The following is a 23,645-nucleotide window of genomic DNA, read 5'->3' as shown; positions in this document are numbered from 1 at the left end:
CTCCACCTGGGCCCCCTTATAGATCCTGCTCACAGGTGCCCGGGCCCCTCCACCCTTCTGCTCCCTCATTAACCCTCCTCAGTATGGGCTCTGACTCCCACAACTGTTCTGGACCAGACCTCGAAGTGCCCGTCTGCTGTGCCCTGATACCGTCTGCCTCCCGGAGCCCTCCCTTGGCCATTTGGCAGGGTCTTCCCTTGGGGCACCCAGCAAGGACTGGAGGAGGGGTGGTCCCATGCCTGTTGGGCCAGCTAAGTTCGACAGGCCCACCTAGAACTGGCCCCCACATTCCCCTTGGCCTCTGGAAGCCCCTGTCTCCTTACTGGCAACTCCTCATCTCCTGGATGCATCCTTCTCCCCACGTGGTCCCCTAACGTGGGCGCTCTTTTTTACTCCACCCTCCCAATTCTTACCAACCCCTGGATTGATTTATTTATTATTTATTTTTTAATGTTTTTTTTATTTTTGAGGGAGAGAGACAGACAGTGAGCAGGGGAGGGGCAGAGAGAGAGGAGACACAGAATCCGAAGCAGGCTCCAGGCTGTGTGCTGCCAACACAGAGGCCAACGCGGGGCTGGAAGTCACGAGACACGAGATCATGACCTGAGCCGAAGTCAGACGCTTAACCGACTGAGCCACCCGGGCGCCCCGACCAACCCCTAAGTTTACTGACTCTGATTCCAGGATCTGCACTGAGGGGAGGGGCGGCCACCTGACTCCTCAGGTCAACACACTCTCTGCACTCCAAGTCCACTCCTGCCAAACTTGGTCTTTCACAACCCGCGTGTCCTGTGCACAACACCTCAAGGGCTCTCCACCACTGATGGCACGAAGTCCATGTGCCACGTGCACAAAGTCTAGGGCTGCCCTGTCCCGCAGTCTCATTGCTCCCTCCCCTCCCTCACACAGAGAGCAGGAACTCTGGGCAGATTCCAGAACAGCCCCACGGTCCACCCTGAAGAAGGACTCTGGGGCCTCAGGCCATGTTTAAATGCCCTCCTCAAGGGCTGTGCCAGTCCTGGGCTTGCCCTTGGATCTAAGCGATGTTTCCCCAGTGCTCAGCAGCGCCTGGTGCCAAGTGGCCTGCAAATGTTTGGTCACAAGTGCCGGAACCCTTGGTGAGACGCTAGATTTCACGAGGCCTGGAGGTACCCCAGTCCAGAGAGGTTGGTGCCAGGTCCAAGGTGAAAGAGCGGTGCCGATTAGGGACTTGGCAGAGGCCCAGCTTCCCTGCCCACCACCTACGTGCACCCCCGTGCCCCTGCAGTACAAGGAGCCCCAGTGCGTCGCTCCCGCTCTAATCTCCACCCAGCCCGGGAGGCCGAACTGAGTGGGAGCCAGAGGGGCGGGGCCTGGGCCAGCCCCTCGGATGAAGCAATCCCAGCGACAGGCAGCAGGTGGCGCTGCGCGGCTGCTCTCTCGGGCTGCAGTCTCCCTGGGAGCAGGGGCGTGGGCGGGCCCAGAGCGGGTGGGCGGGCTCCTGCGCTGCCTCCCTCGGTGGTCGTCGCGGTTCTCCCCTTCTTTCCCCTTCTTTCCCCTTCTCGTCTCCGGGTCTCTCGTTCTCATCACAGTTTCCGTCGCGCTGGTCCCCCGCCCGCTCCAGTTTCGAGCTCTGAGGAGAAGCCTGGCGTAGTCCGAAGGCCATAAGCGAGGTCCTGTCATCCCGTGGGGCCATTAATGCCCATTGGGGAGGCAGCGCCGGCCCGGGAAGCTCTGGGCCATTACCGGGGCGTCAGACTAATGGCTCCACCCCACAGACGGGCCCCCGACCCTTCCTCTGGCTCGGGACCAGGCCTCAGCCCACTGCCACAGCCCAGAGTCCCCGCCCGGGCCCAGGCTCCGCCCATCGCTGGGGGCGTTGCCCCTGGGAGGTAGCCAGAGCTCGGAGGAAAGCCCCCTCCCCACCAGTGGACCCCCAGGCCAACCCACACCCCAGGTGGACCCTCTGCGGAGGGAATCCCCGGGAAAGGTCTCCGTCGCCGCCTGTCGCAAGGCCTGTGTGGCAAGGTGGCAGGAGTGGGATGAGGGCTTCGGGGCTTGGGGATCACCTCCCACCTGACCTCCCCCTGCTGCCAGCCTAGATGATCAGTTTCTCTGGCCCATTTCGCGGGAGACCCCAAACAGCTTACAGCCCCTGAACACCTTTCTGTCTGCTCTTCTGAGCCTCTATCCATGCTGTTCCCTTGGTTTGTTTCTCTGTGTCGCTTTTCTCTCTCAGTCAGCTGGAGGAAGGGCATGGGAGATTTGCCCAGGAGAGCAGCTGGGTTGTCTTCCCTGCCTCTGTTGTCGGGCCCCCATTCTTCCCCTGCTCCTCTTCCCCATTCCTGCTCCCCCTTTGGAACTTAACCTGCAGCTCTCCTTTATTCTGGGGTGTTACCTACCTCCGTTATTAACTCTACTTTGTTGCCTTTTGTTGTGCTGTGAAGCAGTGTTCCTGGCCCCTGACTGTGACCACCCACCCCTGATTCCGCCTCCCTCCAGTGGTGGTCTGTTCCCATCCATCGTCACTCACTGGCTGAGTCCTGGGCTGCGGGAGGCAGTGAGGGCCAGTGGCTGATCCTGGCAGTGTCTGTCCTATGTGTGTGGGTGGGGTGGGGTGGGGTGGGGGGGAGGAGGTGTCCAAGCTTCCCAACCCGGAGGACCAGGGGTTCCTACCTTCTCTGCCCCCAGCCTGGGGGGCTCCCACCAAGCCACCTCCCTAGATGCTGGTGTGGCCCCAAGCTACAGCCTGGCAGGTCCTGGCTGGTGCTGGTTGCTATGGGGTGACCCCTAAGCCCCATCAGGAATAGTATATAGTAGACAGCACTGCCACACCCATCCTCACAGCCACTGGGAGCAGCAGCACCAGTTGGGTCCGGAGAGGCCAGTCACAGGCCAGACAGGCAGCCTCCGGACAGAAAAGCAGACAGACGCCTATGGCGGCATCAGCCAGGAACTTAGAGGTGGGGGTGGGGAAGCAGCCATGCAGCTTTGGCCTAAGTGGCTTTTAGGGGCAGCAGCTGGGGTGTGGACACCCAAGGGGCTGCAGCCCAAGAGGCTGCCCAGAGGAGGGCTCTGTGCTTGGGCGGAGGCTGGGAGCCCAGGCTGAGGGCACTGGAGAGGGGAGAAGGAGCGGCAAGCACTAGGCCCAAGCTGAGTCTGCCTCTGCCCCCATGGGGAACTGCCTGGGCTGGCTAAGCCTCAGCCCGGGGAACCAGGTAGGTGCAGGGGGCTGGGCAGGCTGGGAAGGGGCAGGGGCAGGCTGAGGGGGAGCCTGCAGCTCAGCTGTCTTCCTGTATCCGAGGCTGGGGAAGCGCTCGGTGGTAAAGTGTGGACTTGGCATCTCACAGCCCTGCCCTAGGGAGCCAGGGAACCTCGCCTGGGTCTCATTCCTCTTTAGAACTTGGTTCTCTGATCTGCACCCTGGGGTTGTTCCAGATAAAGTGTACTCAGAGCCACAACAAAGCATAAATGGTTTGCTGTTGTCATTCTTGTCTTGTTGGGGGAAGGGGTACTCCTGCTGGGGATGGCTAGATGCTAGGGGAGAAGGACAGAGGGAGGGGAGGGCTGGGGCAGAGATCACAGGGGCCAGCTCCTGGGAACAGCTTCTGTGAGCACTGGTCACCAGCCAGAGGTCAGAGGCCAAAGGCCTCAGTACATTTAATCTCTGCCTGGGATGACCAGGGGCACAAGTGAGAGGCCCAGGCTGAGAGAGGAGTGTGGGGGGTAATGTTTAATGGACGTGCCCAGCACAGGTCCACACAGTCTCTTTGGGAGGGCCAGGGCGCTGCCCAGTCACTAGCCTCCAGAATATAGGGAAGGGCTGCTGCCTTGTCACTTTCAAACTCCTCTTTCTGTCTCCTGGACCATCCTGGGACTCTGTTGGGCCAGGGCAGCTCTGGGTGCAGGAGGGATCCTGACACAGGGACACCGGGGTGTGTGTGTGTGTGTGTGTGTGTGTGTGTGTGTGTGTGTAGCGGGGGAAACTTCCTGAGGATGGTGGGCAGAGCTGTGGCTCTTGTTCTTACCCTCTGGCCGCTGTGTGCGGTTCCTCACCCTGAAGACCCTTTCTCCACTCCTCCCCCCACCTCCGCAGCCCGCCTTGGTGCCACGCATACAGTAGGTGCTCAATAAATGCCCCTGGAGCAGGAGGCAAAGGCGCTGGCGCCAGGGAGGCTGCCCAGAGTCGGGGCAAGACCGGGGGGGGGGGGTCCCTAGGCCCCGCAGCCTCCGCCGGGATTGGCGGGGTGCCGAGGCAGGGCCGTGGCCGGGGCGGGGGCGGCCGCACGGAGGAGGCGGGGAAGGGGCGGGCGCGGGGGCGGCGCCGCAGCCGGAGCCGGAGCCCGAGTCCGAGTCGACGAGAGCCGAGCGAGAGCAGCCGAGGGCGCCGCCGGGTCCCCAGCGCCGTCGCTGCCGCCTCCGCGCCGCCCCCCGCGCCCCTGCCTGCCCGCGGCAGGCGTCAGCGCCGTGGCCGGCCCGCGGCCGGCCGGTGGGCAGCCGGCGTCATGGCCTCACCGGAGCCGCTGCGGCCGCGCCTGTGCCGCCTGGTCCGCGGCGAGCACGGCTACGGCTTCCACCTGCACGGCGAGAAGGGCCGCCGCGGGCAGTTCATCCGGCGCGTGGAGCCGGGCTCCCCGGCCGAGGCGGCCGCGCTGCGCGCCGGAGACAGGCTGGTCGAGGTCAACGGCGTCAACGTGGAGGGCGAGACGCATCACCAGGTGGGTGCCCGCGCCCCGCCCCCGGCCCGCTGCCCCGCTGGGCCCCCTCCCCGAGCTGGCGGGGGGCAGGGGGGGGCGTCAACGACCGCCGCTCTCGGCATTGCCTGCTCCCAGGCCTCGGCGCCCTGCCCGGGGGCCCGAGGGGGTCGCACAAGGCCCTGCGTGGGCTCCGGCTAGGAGGTGGGGGAAGTGGCCACGGAGGCCGCCGGCCTCCTTCCTCGCCTCTGCCCCTCAGGCAGCTCGGTCCTGCACCGCGGAGGGGGCATCCTGGCAGGGAGGGGCCTGCACTGCGGCTCCTCGCCCTCGGCCCTGACACTTAAGTCTTGTTAGGGCCTCAGTGTGCAATGAATGGAGGCGTCCGTCACCTTGGGGGGCGTCTCCTTGGGGGGCGTCTCCGTGCAACTGGGGGCCCTGAGTGTTTTTCTGTGAGTGTCAACACGTGCGTGTGTACACAGCTGGGTATGTGTGTGTACAGGTCCCTCTGGGGGTCACCCATGTGTGTGCACATCTGCCTGGGTGTACAGAAGGGTGTCACAATAAGGGCACACCTGTATGTGCTTGTATCAGCGAGTGTGTGTGTGTGTGTGCACGTGCGCACGTGTGGACTGTGTGTGTGAATATACGGGTCTGTACCCCTAGGTGTATATGTGTGGACAGATCTGCATGCTGGGATGTGTGTGTGTGAGCTGGGCTCTGTGTGCTGGACAGTGTATGTGTGAATATATAGGCCTGGGTGTGTGTGTGTGTGTGTGTGTGTGTGTGTGTGTGTGTCCAAGCCTGTGTGTCCACCTGCCTGGATATGTGTAGTTATCGTGTGTGTCCTGGCTGATGGTGTCTCGTTGGAGGCTGCCCAGCCCTGCGGGGGCCACTGCCCCGGCCCTCTGCCTCCTGCAGCTAGAGATGAGGGCCAGAGGGAAGGCAGGGTCTCTTCTCTGCAAGTTCTGCTTCCTGGCGACGATCTATCCCCCCCCTTGCCAGGGAGTCACCTGGCTTGAGTCCAGCCTCCCTCCACCCCTTCTGCTCAGGGTTCTCTGTGTCCTCCCCAGCACCTGTGAGTCTGTGACCTGTCTGCGTGGCTAGCCCTGGGGCCTAGAGATTAGTAAATGGCTTCTTGGCTGGACCGGCAGCCGAACTGCTGTGTCTACCCCTGGGGCCCTTGTCTGTCCATCTGTCTGCCTCCGTTCTGTCTTTAACCCAGAGTGTCGACTGGATAAAGCAGTTTGCTGAAGGAGGGTGGGGGTGTGGGCCAGAGGTCTTGAGTTGACGGAACAAGGGAGGGGCTGGCAGAGCTGATATCTGGCCTCAGTTTTACAGTCACTGCCGCCCTTGCCCCAAGGGCACCTGCTTCTCTCAGGCCTCTGGGGGTCCATCTCTAAGTTTACATGCAGGACCATGCTGTCCCAGGGGGGAAGAGAGGCAGTTACAGTTCCCATTCTACAGATGAGGACACTGATGCTTGAGGACATTGTGTGTCTTGTCTGGGTCCCACAGGCAGGAAGTGGCAGGGTGCTGGGGTCCTCCTGTCACTCTCACTGAGAGAGCAGGATCAGAGGGGGGCCGGGGGGAAGATGGGCCTGGTTCACACCCTCCTATCTGCTGATGACTTCTGAGCAGCTGACGGGACCCTCTCTGCCCTCCCCCAAGACTTGGGGTGGGGTGGGGGTTTTGTCCTTCCCACCCCAATGCCCAGTGGTCACTGCTCTGTCTCCCTGCAGGGCACACCCTGGCACGCATGCCCCATGGCCACCCACATGATGTAGACGCTTTGCGGGCACCCACATAGACGCACAGGTGGCCATAGCGTCACAGTTGTCCCACAGGTGGCCTCCGCCTGCCGGGTCTGAACCCTGTTTACCAGGTTGTGTGTGGGTACCCGAGCGAGGGCCTTGCCACAGGAATCCAGGCCTTCCCCTCTCTGCAGGTCCAGCAGGAAAAGGTCCGTGGCCATGGTTCCGAGGCAAATGAAGGCTCAGAGGCAGGGGTTTACTTACTTATTATTTTTAAGTTTATTTATTTTGAGACAGAGGGAGCCGGCCAGCGCGAGTGGGGGAGGGGCAGAGAGGGAGAGAGAATCCCAAGCAGGATCTGCGCTGTTGGCATGAGCCCGTTGAGGGGCTCAAACTCACACAAACCGTGAGATCATGACTCCAGCCGAAACCGAGAGTCGGACGCTTCACCGACCGAGCCACCCAGGCACCCCAAGGCCGCAGTTTAGACGTCCTTGGTCCACTACTGAAAAGAGCAGCAGTGGGCAGAGACCCCCCCCCCCCAGACTGGCACCTAGGGAGACCCCCTGTTCCCTCAAACCCAGACTGAGAGGCAAACCCTGAGGCAGATGGATGCATGCCTGCACACACACATGCACGCATGCAACGTGCACACACGCACACACACTGAAACCCTGAAGCTCAGCCACGCACCACCTTCAGACCAGCTGCCTCATCCAGCTTCCCGGCCCTTCTCGGACAGGACCCTGGGCCGAGGCGAGTCCCTGCAGTGATCCTGTAGTCCCTGCAGCCTGTGTCGGGCGTCCTGGGTAAAGAGGGAGGGAGCTGCCTGAGCCCCCGGGGGTGGAGGGCGGAGCCGGCGGGCCTCTCGGTCCAGCCGCCCACCGCTGGCAGGCCAGCCGCCTGCCCGTGATCCTGGGCCAGCCCTGGGTGGTGCCACCGTCCATGTGCTGCCCAGAGCGCTGACCGCTGACCTGCTCCCCGCCAACCTGCCCGCCCCAGGTGGTGCAGAGGATCAAGGCTGTGGAAACGCAGACGCGGCTGCTGGTGGTGGACAAGGAGACGGACGAGGAGCTCCGCAGGCGGCAGCTGACCTGCACTGAGGAGATGGCCCACCGAGGGCTTCCGCCCATCCACGACCCCTGGGAGCCAAAGCCGGACTGGGCACGTGCCGGCAGCCTCGGCTCCGAGGCTGGCCAGAAGGTATGGCAGGTTCCGCCGTCTCCGCCTCTTAACGGCAGGCGGTCTCCCCCTCCGCTCACCTCCAGAAGTCTCTGTCTCCATCCCTTCTTCTCCCTCTCCGGGGCCTTGGCGACTACCCTCTTGGCTACGTGGGGCCACTCTTTCTGCCGTCAGCCTGTGTTCTAAGCCAGGTGGGGTCAGGGCAGCCTGGCCCTGGTCCCTGGCCCCCCATCGCCAACCCTCTTCCCCAGGATGCCCATCAGAGCTACCTGGCCTAGGAAAGGTCACTCTGTCGAGCCTGGCCGAGGGGCCCGGGGGCCTGGGAGGAGAGGTCCCCCAGGAGGGGGCGTCCCTAGCTCTGTGCTGGCCTCAGGTGTCTGTCTGAGGAGCCTGCTTGTGCTGGGAAGGCCCTAGGAGGGAGGGGCTGGTCCTTCCCCATGGGCGGCGCATGGTTGGGGACAGCTGAGGATACTCTAAGCTGAGTCTTCAGCTTGGGGTCTACAGCGGTTGGGGTGCTTCTCCTTTCCTGCCTCCACTCCAGGGTGGAAGAGGTGGAATTAACGTGCGTGTGGACCTCCTTCCGGTGGCAGAACTTGGGGGTGGCCCCCTGGGGGAGGCCGAGAGGAAGAGCCTCATCGCGCTTACTCTGCCCTCTTGAAGCCCCAAGGTTGTTGTCCCTCATGCCCCCTTTGCCTTTTTTTTAAAGAAAACTCTCTCTCTCTCTCTCTCTCTCTCTCTCTGTCTCTCTTTTAATTAGAGAGAGAGAGAACACATGTGTGTGCAGGGCAGGAGCACAGAAAGAGAAGGAGAGAGAGAATCCCGAGCAGGCTCTGTGCTGTCAGCACAGTGAGACCATGACCCGAGCCAAGACCAAGAGTCCGACGCTTAATGGACTGAGCTGCCCAGGCACCCCTTTTTATGTTTGTCTGTTTGAATTTGAGAGGAGGTGGGGAGAAGAGCAGAGGGAGAGAGAATGAGAATCTGAGCACGGAGCCCAACGCGGGGCTCGATCCCACGACCCTGGGCTCATGATCCGAGCCAAAATCAAAAGTCGGATGCTCAGCTGACTGAGCCATCCAGGTACCCCAAGGGAAATGTCTTCAAGGGATCCAATCCCAGGGGTTTCCCCAGATCCCACCTTGAGAACCAGCTGCCCTAGGTGGCGTGAGATCTGAAGTTTCTGTGTGTGCAGGGTTTCTGGGTGCGCGTGCCTCCCGTGTGAGCTGGTGGTGCTGGTGACCGGACGCTACGGTGTCTGTCCTAGGGGGCAGATGGCTTTTCAGGTGGGAAGCCAGCATGCGCACAGGTCTGCGCGTGAACCCTCAGGGGTGGTCATGGCCCGAATAGGGGGCATCAGGGTCAGGTATGTGCTTTCAAGGAGGTCCTGGGAGGGGGCACTGGCTGGCCCGGGCCCCTGGCCTTGCAGGCCTACAGTTGGAGTAGGGCCTCTTTCGGGCATCTTACCTCCAGGAGGAAGTGCCCTTCCCCCTAGGCGTTTATCCATTGAGTTAGACACAAATGCTGAATTCGCCTTCCTGTGGAAAGATCCGCCCTCGGGCCTTATCTGGAGGGTGGGGTGTCGAGGCACCTTGTCCTTGGGTGGGACCTTCCCCCTCTGCTATTTCAGGCTCTGGGAGCTACAGGAAGCCCTAGGAGGGGGCTTCCTCTGGGTGTATTTTTAGAGGAACAAAGTGGGGCCTGAGTGGCAGGGGCTCTGTGGTGGGGGCTGGCCTGGGGACAGGGAGTCCAGAAGGTCAGGGGAGGCCCAGGGGACAGGGTGTACCCCCACAGCCTCCCGGCCAGAGACCCGGTGTCCGATCAGTTGAGCTCAGAGTGTCAGAAGGAAGAGCCGGGCCCCGGCCGACCTGCACAGGACTAACTAGCCCTCAGGGTGCCTGGGAGGGTGATGCTTACACACCGGGCCACGCTCCGACAGAGCTCCTGTGCAATGGGGCAGGGGGACCAGGTGGGACTCATGCGGTCTGCTTAGGGCCAAGCTGGGAGTCATGGCTCCCTTTCCTCCATGCCGGCTGCGGAGTCCACTAATGCGGCCGGCCCCTCCCGCTGGGGTGCTGCGGGGTCCTAGTCGGTGGTGGTGACTCAGCCCCGGCCAGACCAGGCTCGGGTGGCCCTGCAGCTGCAGCGCAGCTGATCCCGACCGTGACGATAGGGGACAGCCCCCAGACAGACGGGACGGCTCGCAGCACCAGGGCCGTGGAGGTGGTGACAGACCCCGGGCCCCCACCCCCGTTCTGGAGGCCCTTAGGGGCTGTGAGTAAGGGGGAGAGTCCTTCAGGGGGTGGCCCTGCATGGGACCTAGTAACTACCAGAGGGCTCTGTTCTGTCTTCCGTTCTGGCGCCGGGGTCCCCTCCCTTGCCTCCCTGTCTCCCCAGCCTCGGGTCCTGGGAGCAGGGCAGGGCCTTCCAGCAGCTTCCTTCCTTCCTTTCTTGAGACTGAAAGCTAGCCAGTAGGGGGTGCCTAGCTGGGGCCCGAGCATGGGAGGGGGAACCCAGCCACCACCCTGCTCCCCAAAGTGACTCAGTGCCCCTGTCCCCACCCCTCCCTGGGGAGCCGGGGGCCCACAGTGGGAGGTGGATAAATGGGGTGGTGGCCTGGGCTGGCCAGAGAGCTCAGGCCACTCCAGCTGGACGCTCGTTGCCTGCCACTCTGTCCTGCCTCCCATGGCCCGCTCTCGGGATGCCACAGCAGCAGCCCCAGCTCCAGGAGCCCCTCCACAGAGCCCATCCTGGGGGCTTGTGCAGGTCAGGCTGGGTGGGGGCTGGGTGGGGGCAGCGTGGACCAAGAGGACCCCGGCAACCAGCTTAGCCCATGTCCCCCAGGGTCAGGAGAGGGCACTTGGGGCCCCCTGGTGCAAGCCGGCTGGACCCAGAGCAACAATGGGGGCCCTTCTCTGCCAGGGCTGGTGAGTCACCATGTGGGGGGAGGGGGCACAGCTCAGCTCCGGGGGTATACCCCCATGCCAGCTTCTTTGTCTGGTCGCGGGCTGGGCTGTGAGACCAGGGCTTGTCCAGCTCTGGGCTGCCCGGCCAGGGGCCCGTGGGAGCCCGTGGGAGCCCGAGGGCCTGGCTGGGAGGCGGCAGGAAGTGCTTGGAGCCAGGACAGGCAGTGAGGAATTTGAGCAATGCGCTAGGGCCTGCCTGCGCCCCCTCCTGACCCGCTGCTTCTCTTCTCTTCTCGGGGCCTCTCCTTGGGCCTCTCCGCTGCCTGGTCCCCCACGTCCCAGCCTCTCAACTGGAGGGTCCGGTGCCGGGTTTGTTGGTCCCTGGATCCAAGAGGGGAATTTAGGCAAGACTTCAGGAGAAGCCTCTTGGCTGGTGTGGTGAGCTGTGGCCGAGCCGGGTTGAGGCAGGGAGATGGCCAGGATGGTCCCAAACCCGGATGTGACTTCAGCCTGGCGTCGTGGCCCCAGATGTTCCCGCAGTCCTGCTTCCTGTTTGGGGGCCTTGAGAGACCTGCCAGGGAGGTCGCTGTGGAGGGCGTGAGAAGAGTCTGTAGCGCCAAGGGGGCTGGGCTGTCCTCGCACGCACGTGTCGCCGGGTAGCGTGTTTGTGAGCCGTGTGTGTTTAGATGTCCCGTCTCTGACCGCGTGCCTCTGCACGTGCACTTGCGAAATGTGTGTAACCCCGGCCCTGGCCCTGCTCCGGACCAGCCAGCCTCGGGGCCTCTCTGCTCTGACAGCCTGCAAGGGACGGGCACTTCCAGGTGTGTCTGGGAGAGTGGATGAGTCTGTGCGACAGGGCCCTGGAGAACTTGGGGGCCTCACGCCCATACGTTCTGCCCATGTTGCCCAGCCCAAGCCCTGGGACCAAGGAACTGTAGCCCTGTTTGAGTTCCTGGGGTCATGGGGCCAGGTAGTGGCCTGCAGTGGGGATCCGGAGGGCATGTCTGGGCAGGCTTTGGGGACCGGGGTCCCATAGGAGGGGTGCAGGCTGGGCAGGAAGAGGGTGTTTGGGACAAGCGGGGGGCCCGGAGCCGGGGCAGGGCACCTGCCCTGTGATAAAAGCTGTACTCGGTCCTCCAGCCGGGCCGACTAGCAGGTTAGGGCACTCACGGTCAGGTTTGAGACTTGGAACAAGCTCACAGGCTTGGGGTCTGGAGTGGTCAGGGGGTGGCCTGGGCTGCAAGAGGCAGGTGCCCAAAGCTTGGAGACCTTCCCTGAGGGCAGGGGTAGGTGGAGGGTAACGGAGGGGACCCCGGGAGCGCCCCCACCCTGCACACGCTCACCTGCAGGCACACTCGAGTCCCGGGCGTCCTGGGCGTCCCGGGAAACCTGAGCTGCCTGCCCGCCCGCGCACTCCGGCCACCGGCCATGTTTAATTGAGCACCGTCAGCCGCTAGCCGCTCAGCACTGCGGTCACTGCCCCAGGCTGTGGCTGGGTGGGGGTTCTGGGGCCCGGCCCCTGCCTGCACGGCCCCTGACCCGGAGCCCTGCTGCAGGATGCCAGAGGTAAAGCGAGGCAAGGCCCTGGGTTGTCAGAGGCAGGGTGGGGGGACTCTGGGGGCACTAGTGGCCTTCTGTGTTCTGGCTGGGAGGGTAGGAGGGCAGGTCCCACCCTTGGCCTTCTCACTTGGCTTTGGCTGCAGCCCGTGTGCCCTGTCTCTGGGCCCCGTGGGGGTGGGGGTGGCCGCAGCTTGCTCTGGAATGTGAAAGCAAACACATCGCACTGGCCTATGGAGGCCGCTGGGAGAACAGACAACGTCAGCCCGGCACTCGGGGCGGGGGTGGGGAGGGGCTGCACGGGCAGGGCCCCCAGGGACAGTGGCCCCAGGACACTGTCACGAGTGGCAGCTATCTCACCTGGCTTCTACCACCCTCACCTGTGCTCTCCGCTGCCCTTCAGCTGACTCTGGCAGCACCCCTGCAAAGCCCCTGGTCCTGAAGTTGTTTTTGGATTTGGAAATTGAGGCTTTGCTTAGGACCTGCGGCTGGAGCTCGGTCATAGGCAGCCTCAGGGGGCAGGGGGCGGGGGCAGGCATGGGTGCACTATTTGTCCCTGAGACCTGGGGCCGCTGGGTGTGGGGTTGGGGATCCCTCTGGCCCACCTCCCCTGCAGCTGCATGCTGGGGCCCAGAGGCCTTGGGGGCTGGGTCGGTGGCTTCAAGGGGGGGTGGGAGAGCAGTGCGGAACCTGGTCTTTTGTGCCTGCAGGATGTCAGTGGACCCCCCAGGGAGCTACGCCCTCGGCTCTGCCACCTGCGAAAGGGCCCCCAAGGCTACGGGTTCAACCTGCACAGTGACAAGTCCCGGCCGGGACAGTATATCCGCTCTGTGGACCCGGGCTCGCCTGCCGCTCACTCCGGCCTCCGCGCCCAGGACCGACTCATCGAGGTACCTGCCACACACACACACACACACACACACACACGTGTGTGTCTATGCCCCTGTCCTCTGAGTGTGTGTCTGGGCCTGTGTCCCCCACCCCGAGTGCGTCTCTGGCCCGTGTCCCCCGCGTGTGTGTCTGGGCAGGGAGGTCCTTGCTGGAGGAGGGAACATGCTGGGAACCTGAGCTGGGATTCCTCTTGCTGCCACGGCTGGTGACAATGTTGATGAATATTTGATGCCACACCTGGCCAGGTGGCTCAGGGGGCCTTTGGGGGCCTGACCTCAGGCAGCGCTGACCCCATGCTGCTGGCGGCAGGTGAACGGGCAGAACGTGGAGGGGCTGCGCCACGCGGAGGTGGTCTCCAGCATCAAGGCGCGAGAGGACGAGGCCCGGCTGCTGGTGGTGGACCCTGAGACGGACGAGCACTTCAGGCGGCTACGGGTCACACCCACCGAGGAGCATGTGGAAGGTGGGCCGCTGCCTGGGGACGTGGTGGAGCGTGGGGGGCTGGGCAGCCTCTGACACACTGTCTCCACAGGTCCACTGCCGTCACCCGTCACCAACGGGACCAGCCCTGCCCAGGTGAGAGGCCGGGAGTGGACAGGGTGGGCACAGGAGACCCCAGTGGGGGCCTCTGGGGACCCACAGGCTGGACAGAGCCCCCCTCACCAGCTCGAGGTCTGCTTGTGTCGGTACGATCGTGGGGCTCACTCTTGCCCAACCCCTCGTAGCTTTGACGTCCGCCGTGGGGCCTGTCCTGGGCCAGCCACACCCCGGCTCCGTGGGGCGCCTGGCTGTGCCGTTCCCTCTGCCCACTGCTGGCTGGCGACCTGGAGTCACACTCAGTGTCTTCTTGGGAAGCAGCCCCTGATTTCACCCCAGGTGATGCTCCTGGGGGTGATTCCCGTCGTGAGCCGGCCAGGGCCAGGCCACCTGCCCGCTCACCGCTGGCTGTCCAGCGTCCTGCCCGGGCTGGGCCTGCAGCACAGTAGAGGCTCCGTGCCTACCGCCAAGCGGAAGCATGAGTGCGGCTCTGACGTGAGCGTAGGCACGCTTGCGCGCGTGTGTGTGTGTGCACGGGCTCCTGGGCAGGGTCCCTGAAGCCACGCCTCGCCCTTGGTTTCCCAGCTCAATGGTGGCTCGGCGTGTTCGTCCCGAAGTGATCTGCCTGGCTTAGACAAGGACACTGAGGTAGCAAGTGCCTGCCCGTCTCCACTGCCGCGATCACATGCTGGGGGTGGTCAGAGGCCTTGGGGGTGGGTGTTTGTGGAGCTGTCGGCCTAGGCAGTGGGGTCACCACCTCCAGGAAGCCCTCTTGGGCCTGCCGCCCCGGCCCCGTCGGCAGGCCTCTGGTGTGAGCTTCCTGGGTAGGGTAACCTGACTGAGGGCTCGGGTCCAGGGCTCACTCTGGCCACCTGCCCACTCTGCTTGCCCCCAGGACAGCAGCACCTGGAAACGTGACCCCTTTCAGGAGAGTGGCCTCCACCTGAGCCCCACGGCGGCCGAGGCCAAGGAGAAGGCGAGAGCCACCCGGGTCAACAAGCGGGCACCGCAGATGGACTGGAACCGGAAGCGCGAGATCTTCAGCAACTTCTGAGCCCCCCCCTGCCTGTTTGCCGGCGACCCGGCCTCCTCCCCGCACGGGCCCAGCCCCGAGTTCCCCAGGCCTCAGTGGACTGGAGGGGGTGCCTCCTCACCCCCTTGAAGCCGTGCTGGGCCCACTGCTATCCAGGAACCAATGTGCGCCCCAGTGCGCCCCGTCCTGCCCCCCTACCTGCTGGGTGCTGGAGAGGGGAGAGGGCCCCCCGCCCCCGCCTGCCAGATGTGAGAGAGGGAGAGGGAGAGGCAGTGGCGACCGTGGCCCGGCCCTTGCTGCTCTGCCCGGGCCTGCTGACTTAAAGGAATTTTTGTTTTTGCTTTTCTTCCAAAAAAGAAAGAAAGAAAAAAAAAAAACACAGAGCTCCAGCTCCACACATGTTTCCACTTAATACCAGAGTCCCGCCCCCGCCCCCACCCCCACCCCCACCCCCTTAGGACGCGCTCTCTAAGTAATTGCAATAAAACAAACCTTTCTCTGCAAACCACGTCCTCCCCACTCCTCAACAGCAGTCCTCTGAACTGGGAGTCCCGGGCACGTTCAGGGACAGAGAGATGGAGGGGGACCGGGCTGTGAGTGTGGGGGCTCCAAGGTGAGGCTGGGAGGCCAGATGTGGCTGTAGGAGCTGCCCCTCTGCCCCTGTCCCTGCTGTGGGGGGGGGGGGGGGTCACTAAGCCAGGCCTCCCATGTCCCCGCTGAACTGGTCTAGGGCACAGGGCCTGGGCTCCCAGGGGCCTGAGGATAGAGGCCCCGTGTCCCTGAAGAGGGTGGCCTCTGGACAGGCCTCTTGTCCCTGCGCCACAGCCCTGAGGCTGGGGGAGAGACTGCCTGCCCCCAGGAGACGCCACCCGCTCTCCCTTTCCTCCCTGCTCTGAACCCGACCGATATTGCTGTTTGCCCTGTAAGCCATAGCGCATGCGCGCCCTCGGAATAAACAGGCCTTCCTCAGACCCTTGGCCGCCTCTGTCCTTCCTGAGCCCTTGCTTGCGGGTGGGGGGCTGTGGTCTGGGCAGCGGCCCTGGGGAAACTCGTCTCAGCTGCTGGAAGCGGGGTCCCATTCCTAAGCGTCTTTCCACTGTATCCGCCAGGCGGCCAAGCCTGACCCCTCTCAGCTCCTTGTCCCTCCCCCCACTTCACTGGTACACTCTGGGGCTCTTGTCAGCCTCCCCTTGCCCCTCCCCCAGCAAGTTGCCCTCAGTGCCTCCCAGGTCCTTGACACTCCCTGCGCTCCCTCTGCCCTGGTGCCACCCCTGCAGGTACACACAGGTCGGGTCTCATGCCCTGTGGCTCCCAGCCTGGGCCTATTGGTGTTACTTTGGAGGCTGGGTGGCTCTGTAAACACAGGGCAGGGCCTCCTGGCAGAGGGCTGTCAGAGCGCACAAGTTCAGGAGGGGGGCGTGTGTCCCAGGAGGGAGGAGGCCCATGTCTCCCGCGGGTTTCCCAGCAGCTGGCTGCAGCTGGCTCCCACGACCCATCTCCTCTGACTCCTGCACATCCGTCACCGCCACCGCTCCCCCAACCCAGTACAGAGCCCAGATTGTCACATCCTCATTCCAGCCTCCCAGGCAGCCCAGTTCAGACACCAGAGCAGAGGCAACACAGCTCCTGCACGTGCTTCCCAGTCTGTCCCCAAACCCCTGGGGTGAAACAGCCAGACCCCCGGGGGCACCTGGGTGGCACAGTCGGTTAAGCGTCCGACTCTTGACCTCGGCTCGGGTCATGATCTTGCAGTTTGTGAGTTCAATCCCTGCATCAGGCTCTGTGCCAGCAAAGAGCCTGCTTGGGATTCTGTCTCTCCTTCTCTCTGCCCCTCCCCTGCTTGTGCTCTCTCTCAAGATAAATAAACTTAAAAAAAAAAACCAAAACCAAAACCAAACTCAGACCCCAACTGCAAACAACTCCCAAGCTTTATTACAAACAGGCTGGGGCTCCCCAGCAAAGGCACGCAGCGCACTACCCAGAACGGCATCCGGGGCCGAAGCACCATGGTCCTCAGAGGCCCCGCGCGGCCGGGCACAGCGTCCGGTTGAGGCAGCCCTGGCAGCGTGGGTGGACGGGCAGACAAGTCTGCTGGCCGAAGCCCACCAACAGTCCGTTGATCTCGCCCCACAGCTCCCTGTGAAGGTGGAGGGGGGCGTCAGCAAGGGCGGCTGACTGAGGGGAGCCCTGCCCGCCCCTACCCTGCCGCACCGGGGCAGCCACTCCTCCAGGGCAGCACGAGTCTTCTCCGGGGAATTGGTCGCCGTCTTGGTCCACCCGAGTCTGTTGGCAATTCTGTGCACATGCGTGTCCACCGCTGCTTGCAGACAGGACCTGCTTAGCACAGGGCACGCCTGCCGGCCCCGACGGCCCCAGTCCCTGCCCAGAGCCCCAGGCCCACCTCGGCCCTGGGCTTCCATGCAGGGCCCAGAACTGCACAGAGGGCGGGTTTGAGCCACAGGGCTTGGGCCCTCCATCTGGGGTGCAGCAGTGCCTCCTGGTCTAGGCACCGGCTGTGGGCGCCAGGCCGGGTGGTCACAGCTGGGTCCAGAGGGTTGGCTCGAGGTCCCGAGCCACAGAGCTTGCACCTGCCACTGCACGGTCGGGACAGAGGGAGTGTGGCCAGGCCACCTGCAGCTGTCATCTACTTGGGCCACAGCCCCTGCTCCACCCCAGGGCTTGGCTTGGTCCACCGCAGGGCTTGGCCTGGGCACCTGCTCACGGGGGCTTCCTCCTTCCTGCCAGCGGCAGTCCCCGCCTTGTCTCTACTTCGCAAAAGAGAAAGTGAGTCCCACATCTGTTTCCTTCCCCCTGGCTACCGATAGTCTGGAAAAAGGTTCAGGCCCTCCCCAGACCCTGACGGAGGGCACCCTGGGAGCACAGGGAGAGCACACAGGCATAGGGGTCGCACTGGTGGGTTACCAACCCTCAGTTTCCTCCTCTGTAACATACAGGTGACCACATCGCCTGTCACCCAGAGGCCTACCCTTCCCAGTTTCTCCTTACAGGTGGCCATGCCCACAGACAACCAGAAAAGGTGACATCTGACACTTCTTCCTGGTGTGTCTGCTGCTCCCAAAGTCGGGTCGCCTGGGCTGTGGGCCCTTCCCCCAGGAGCCTTGCGGGACCCCTCCTGGGACTCAGGCAGCTGAGGACAGCCACTGTCAAGATAAGCTCAAGTATCTGTTGAGAGGCTGGCGGCTGCAGAAGCCTGTGGGGGTAGTGGGGAGCGGGGAGGCTCCGACCTAGCCCCCTGCCTGGCCCAGTGCCAGTCTCTGGGGCTGCCGGGGCTCCAGCCTTAACTTCACAGTCAGGGCCCTCAGCCCTGTGCGGCCCTTCCATCTGGGCGCAGTGCTCAGAAGGGTCCCCACCCCAGGGACCAGGCTTTAGTAGCCGGGGAAGCGCTGGGGAAGTTCCCACCTCCTCCCCAGCTCCTGCAGGAGCTCCAGAGGAGCCTGGGGTGGGGGCACACAGAGCAATCAAGGTCAAGCCCTGGTTTCTGGGCTGGCCAGGCTACCGCTGCCCGGCCTCAGAAGCCCCAACACTCTGGGCAAAGATCTGAAACATTAGCAACACCCTAACTGGGGTCTGTCTTCATTCGGAGGGCCACCGATGTCAGGAAATGGATTCCAGGAGGGGCTCCCCCCCCCAGCTCCTCCTCCCTGTATCCCCAGCCCTTTCTCCTTCCCCAGGCTCCCCCTGCCTTTACCGTGCCTCCCCTGCCTATGCCCGTTCTCGAGCCTCCTACCGGTCTTTCTCCCATCTGAAGGCTTTGTGGATGCTGTTCCTTCTGCCTGGCCAGCCCCGCCTCACTCCTCAGCTCTTGACTGAGTTATCACCGCCTCAGGAAGTCTGCTCAGCTGCCCCAGACTGGGCCAGCTCCGACAATGCCACGCACAGACCTTGAGTCCGTCCCCAGGGCCTCTCAGAGCCCAGCACACAGTAGGTGCTCAGCACATAGGATCGCCTCCCACGAGTACCCATCTACAGGCGAGGCAGGCCCAGCTCAGTGCTGGAAACATCTTTCTGACCCTTTGGGCTAAGCTGGGGGTGAGGAGACGTGAGCTGGGGTTGCAGATCACAGGACGTGGGGAGCCCCGACGGCAGCTAACCCTGCCCCACCCTCCTTGTGGGTGTATGCCACTCACCGATGCCTGACACGGTGCCCCAGGCCACCGCCATGGCCAAGTGTGCCATCTTGGGTCCAACGCCTGGCAGTGCCACGAGCTCTGCCACAGAATCTGGGATGTCCCCGCCATAGCGCTGCTGCAGGATGGCACTGGTCTGCTTGATGTACTTTACCTTGCTCTGAAAGGTGGAAGGGGCGGTCAGCCCCGGAAGTGGACAGGACAGTGGAGTCCCGAGGCAGAGCCACAGGTGCCCAGAGCTGCCTGCCACCTGCCCAAGACACCCTCAGAGGCACCTGTCTGCATCATCCTGCCAGGAGGTGAGAATGAGCGGAGGGAATGAGCCTGTCTGCTTCCCACCCGCCTGGGCCAATGACATGTGTGTGGGGTCTAGCCCAGGTCCCCTGCCCCGTCATTCTCCCAGAAACCAAGTAGGCTAAGCGGGCCGGCCATGGCTCAGCAGCACCTGGGCCTTCAGGAAGGAAGGCTGGAGCCTGGGGCTCCCCCTCCAGCCGCCAGGCCAGCTGGGTGGTTCCCATTCTGTGCCTGCGTGGAGAGGGCTATTTAAAAACCATCTGACAAAACTGCGGCCCACGCCAGTGCCAAGGGGAAGCGGCCCCACCCGCCTGGCTGCCTTCAACAGATCCGCCCACTCGCCACCCAGTGCTCCATGGCCTGCTGGGGCTCCAGAGAGGAGGGTGACGCACTCCAGGGAGGCTTGGAGTAAACAAAGGGAGAGGTGGGTAGCCTCAGGGAGGAAAGGAAGCGCCAGTCAGCTGGGTGGGGAGGTGGAGGAAGGAAGGGGTGGGCTGCAAACAGGAAAGGCCAAGGAGGGAGGCCCCACAGCCCTGGGTCCATCTGCTGGTCAGTGGGGCAGGGGCTCCAGCGGGAACTCACATCCAGGTCCCCGTGGCCTGAGATGCCCCACCTGGCCTCCTGCACCCCCACGGTCTCCCCTCAGCTTCCTGACATCTTTCCCAGGCCGGTGGGCTCACCCTCCAGAAGCCGACGGGGTAGATGAGCGTGCCCAGCGTGCTGTCATCCGTCTGCAGGATGCTGTCCACTGTCAGGCCCCGAGCCCGCAGCCGCTGCATGGCACCCGCTGTCACCTGGTCTTTGGTTTGGCTGGAGAGCATCAGCGACAGCAGCACCTGGTACCTCCGCACCTGCTTGCACAGTGACAGGGACCAGGGGAGTGGCAGGTCCCGGGCGCTCACTGTGGGCCGGGCCCCAGCCAAACCCTGTACCACCTCCACCTGTGACCCTGGGCAACCCGTAGGGCGTCCACCTTCCACCCACCCTGGCCAACCGAGTGCATGCGGGGTCCGGCCTGGCGTTGTTCTGTTTTCTCACATGTGACATGGGGACAACCACGGTATCTACCTCACAGGATCATTGGAAGGTTTAAGCGAACGATCGCAGCGCTTAGAATCCCACTTGGCACGTGGGTGCTCGACAGCCAACGGCTGCACGTGTGCCTGTGACTGCATCGTGAGTAACACCATCCGTGTCACACGTGAGCAGATGAAGCCCAAACAACTACGTGTACCCAGGTCCCTGGCAGCAGGGCTGGGATTAGAAGCGAGTTCGTCTAAGGATCAGGCTCCAGGCCATGAAGTGGAAGGAACTCTCAGCAAACACTACCGAGCTGGCCTGCTGCGCCTGGGCCTCTGCTGGCAGGAGACGGAGCAGGAAGCCCGGGGCACAGGTAGTCCTGGCCTGCTGAGCGGCCACCATGAAGCAGGTGATGCCGGCGGGCGCTCCAGGTCCTGCAGGTGAGGGCGTCAGCCGCGAACTGCCACGTGTCAGGCTGTGCCCCGCCCGAGGCCTGAGAGGAAGCAGGCGTCTTGTCCAGAAGGGCGTCCCCAGGCGGCTGGGGCCCCGGCCTACCTTTGGGGGTGCGTCGGAGTCGTAGCAGTGCTCAACCCCCAGCCAGTCCACAGGTGCGTCCTTCCCGCTCCTCATGGCGCGGATGTTCAGCAGCTGCTGCCGCCAGTCCCGGGGCTCCCAGCTTGGTGCCCTGGGGGGTTTGGTGTCTTCTTCCTCGCGATCGTAGGCCACATTCAGTTTTTGTGTCTTCCGCCGATGTCTCGAAGGGCTGGGGCTCTTCCTTCCTTCTGCAAATAGTGCCATTCCGAGCCTTCAGCAGGGGCCACAGGTGAGGGTGGGGTGTGGGTGGTGCCCTACCTGCTACTCACCCAGCATTATTCACTCCACAACCATCTACCGCAGCAGGGGTGCTCTGGCCTCTGCAGGCCACACTTGGACGACTCAGCCCTCCTTACGCCACTGCCTTCCTGACCAAGTCTGCGTTAGCACAGGAGGACTCTACCAACAGCCTCTGCCATGGTGCCCCTCCCCCCCCCCCCCCAATCTAGTTTCCACACTGCGCCAGAGAGAAATTTCTGGCCCAAAACCAGACTGCATCACTTCTGCTTAAGTCTCCTCATTGCTTTTTCCTTGTACTCGCGGCGAACTCCAAACTCCACCCCGACATCACAGCTCCTGCCTAGCGGCCATTGTCACAGACTTCTTGCCCCGGTGCTTCCGCCATGCCTGTATCACAGTGGAGCTCCCTGTCTGGACTACCCCTAAGTTCACTGGGTGCCTATGAGAACCCCCCTCTGGCCGCCCCGCAGGGCACGTTGCAGGGACCTGTGGGTCTTGCTCACCCCACAGTTCCTAGGTCCTTAATGCCTACGAGGATAAACCTAGCGAAGACCACGCCCCCGGGAGGCACCCGCTAGCCAGCCGGGAAAGAGGACTTCCGGCTGCACGTGCCCGCGGCACCTGGTCTCTCTGAGAGGGAAGCAGCTATGAGGATAAGGCTGGTCGGCCCACAGCTAGCTTGGCACAAGTGGAATATCTCGGGGCAGGCTTCCAGTTCAGGACGATGAAGGGGGAGGTGGGAGCGCCCGGACCCCGTCCCTGGGGACCCCTGTCCCTGTGTCCTAGGAACAGGGCGCAGGGTGGGAGCCAGGGCCGCACGTGGGAGCGACCCCGAATCCCAGCCCCCAGTCCCCAGCCCCCTTGCAGGCCCCTTCCCCCGTTTCTCTCCCCAGGCTCCGATCCGGGCGCGGCACTACCTGCAGCCGCCTCTCCCTTCCAGAGCGGCGCGGCCTTCTCCCCACCCCCCGCGGCCCGGCCCCCGGGCCCCGGCTGCGGCTCCGGGTCACCATCCTCACGCCCGTCGCGTTCATGCTTGAGTCCTGCGGACTACACTTCCCGGCGGCCCCCGCGACCACGTTACGTGACGCTCGCCCCGCATTTCCGCCAGAGAGCGGCCCGGAACTACGACTCCCAGCAAGCTCGGCGGCCGCCCTCGGCCCCCGCCCGCCGCCGGAAGTGCGGGTCGAGCTTCCGGCGGCGGCCCGTTTTGGGGCGGGGGGCGGTTGCCGGGGGTGCGCTCCCTTCTCCGCGCCGGGGCGGCCTGGCGCGCGGCGGGCGCGGCGCGGGGTGAGTGGCTCGCGGCGTCCCGACCGCAGGCGCCGTCCTGGCCCGCGGTGTGGCCCGACCCCGATGGGGCAGGGGGAGGCGGCCGCGCCGGGGGGCCCTGCTCGGCGCTGAGGCGGCGGGGGCGGACCCCGCGGTGTCCCGGGTGCCGGGCTTCGGCAGAGCCCACCGCAGCCGGAGCCTGGAGCCGCGAGCGCTCCTTGGTGTTAAAACAGAGCGGGTGCGAGGGGCTCCCTGCTTCCGGCGCCACCCCCCGACAGGCCGCCCCCACGTGGGGAAGAGAGAGGGGGCGAACGTCGGGGACTCCACCCTGTGCCCCCAGTCGGGCGGCGCGGCAGCCGGCCTGCTGTTGGCCAGGCCTGGGGGTCCTGGGGTCCCGGAGGTCTGCAGCGGGGCAGGTGCAGGGGAGCTGCTCCTGAGATCTCTGCTCGTTTCCTCGGCGCAGAGGCGGCCTCTGGTGCGTCCCTGCCCACCATGGCCAAGCCGACAAGCAAGGATTCAGGCTTGAAGGAGAAGTTCAGGATTCTGTTTGGACTGGGAACCCCGCGGCCAAACCCCAGGTCTGCAGAGGGCAAGCAGACGGAATTTATCATCACGGCGGAAATCCTGAGAGTGAGTGAGCTGCCTGCGTCCGTCCTGCCAGCCTGTCGGGAGATGCGGGGAAGGCTGGGTTTGGTCCCTCACCAGCTTCTGCCGGAGATGGGCTGCTGGCGACCGGCTGCTCAGGGCTGCTGTCCCCAGTAGTGCAGAGGCATATATGTCTTTCCTTCGGAGATTGAGGGAGTCAGGGTCCCGGGGACTTGGTCCAGCACACTAGAGGTAGTATTCAGGCGTTAGTGCAGGAAAACCTATCCTACGGACATGGCCTAAATGCCATGGCCGGCTTCCCCTTGGGATCAGGAGGGTAGCCAGGTGTTAACTGGTAATTTGTGAGTGGGTCTTTGTTTTCCCGTGTGCGTGGTGTGAATCCTTCCACCACACGCCTGGCACCGTGTTTTATAAATGTCGGATTTTTGCCCTTGTGAAGTTTCCCATTCAGAATCAGCCAAAACGTTCATCGGCTGGTGAACCTGTAAACAAAACGTAAAGGGAATGAGGCATTGACCCCTGCCATAACGTGAGTGAACACTGAAAACGTGCCGAGTGAGAGAAGCCCGGCACAGAGGCCCCCACGTAGCGTGTGATTCCATGTCTGTGAAGTGGGCAGAACAGGTAAATCCACAGAGACAGAAAGTTTGTCGGGGCCCCGGGGGACGCGCCATGACTGCTCCCAGGTTTGAGGTGATGAGAATGTCCTGGAATTAGTGGAGGTGGTTGCGGGCAGCGTGAATGTACTAAAAACTGAATTGTACAGTTTTAAATTCCTCAAACGGCTGATTTTGTTATGTAAATTTCATCTCAACGCAAAGAAACGCAGCCTTGAAAAAGATGAGTGGTCTGTGGTCACCCCACTGAGACGGAGCAGTAAACTCCGGCGATTCCTGATTCCAGAAGGACCCGCAGCAAATCTCCAGTGTGGGAGATGCGGTACAGCTCTC

At 63.7% G+C, this 23,645-nt stretch overlaps 3 protein-coding genes across 22 annotated transcripts in view; 2 read left to right on the top strand and 1 right to left on the bottom strand.

The window, feature by feature from the left end:
• The first annotated feature begins 4,434 nt into the window (after nt 1-4,434).
• SLC9A3R2 (SLC9A3 regulator 2) lies at nt 4,435-14,970 on the top strand. 5 transcript variants are annotated; one of them, XM_042972080.1, is made up of 7 exons: nt 4,435-4,697; nt 7,427-7,627; nt 12,777-12,956; nt 13,267-13,420; nt 13,490-13,533; nt 14,080-14,145; nt 14,390-14,970. In XM_042972080.1, the coding sequence occupies exons 1-7, from the start codon at nt 4,485-4,487 to the stop codon at nt 14,546-14,548; spliced, it is 1,017 nt and encodes a 338-aa protein (XP_042828014.1). In that variant the 5' UTR covers nt 4,435-4,484; the 3' UTR covers nt 14,549-14,970. The 5 variants fall into 5 exon arrangements, with proteins under 5 accessions (XP_042828014.1, XP_042828012.1, XP_042828013.1 ...); XM_042972078.1 differs by having other exon boundaries at nt 4,438-4,697; nt 14,080-14,142; XM_042972079.1 differs by lacking the exon at nt 14,080-14,145 and having other exon boundaries at nt 4,438-4,697.
• A 1,467-nt stretch (nt 14,971-16,437) lies between these two features.
• NTHL1 (nth like DNA glycosylase 1) lies at nt 16,438-21,902 on the bottom strand. Its single transcript, XM_042972356.1, is given in 7 exon segments — nt 16,438-16,664; nt 16,739-16,844; nt 18,676-18,835; nt 19,650-19,820; nt 20,545-20,771; nt 21,741-21,788; nt 21,791-21,902. Coding segments are annotated over 7 exon segments (900 nt in total). The 5' UTR covers nt 21,855-21,902; the 3' UTR covers nt 16,438-16,540.
• Nucleotides 21,903-21,991: 89 nt separating this feature from the next.
• Nucleotides 21,992-23,645, top strand: part of TSC2 (TSC complex subunit 2) — a 36,068-nt gene continuing 34,414 nt past the window's right edge. For 13 of the 16 annotated variants that reach the window (XM_042972346.1, XM_042972347.1, XM_042972345.1 and 10 more), the window contains exons 1-2: nt 22,051-22,110; nt 22,553-22,719. In XM_042972346.1, the coding sequence (XP_042828280.1) occupies nt 22,582-22,719 (138 nt within the window). In that variant the 5' untranslated portion in view covers nt 22,051-22,110; nt 22,553-22,581. Of the gene's footprint in view, nt 22,111-22,148; nt 22,328-22,552; nt 22,720-23,645 lie in introns of those variants that run through there. The other 3 variants (XM_042972351.1, XM_042972352.1, XM_042972339.1) reach the window with 3 other exon arrangements.

This window comes from Panthera tigris, chromosome E3, assembly GCF_018350195.1.
Source record: "Panthera tigris isolate Pti1 chromosome E3, P.tigris_Pti1_mat1.1, whole genome shotgun sequence".
Taxonomy (NCBI): domain Eukaryota; kingdom Metazoa; phylum Chordata; class Mammalia; order Carnivora; family Felidae; genus Panthera; species Panthera tigris.
The sequence above is the reverse complement of the archived record's forward strand: the minus strand, read 5'-3'. Positions and strand labels throughout refer to the sequence as shown.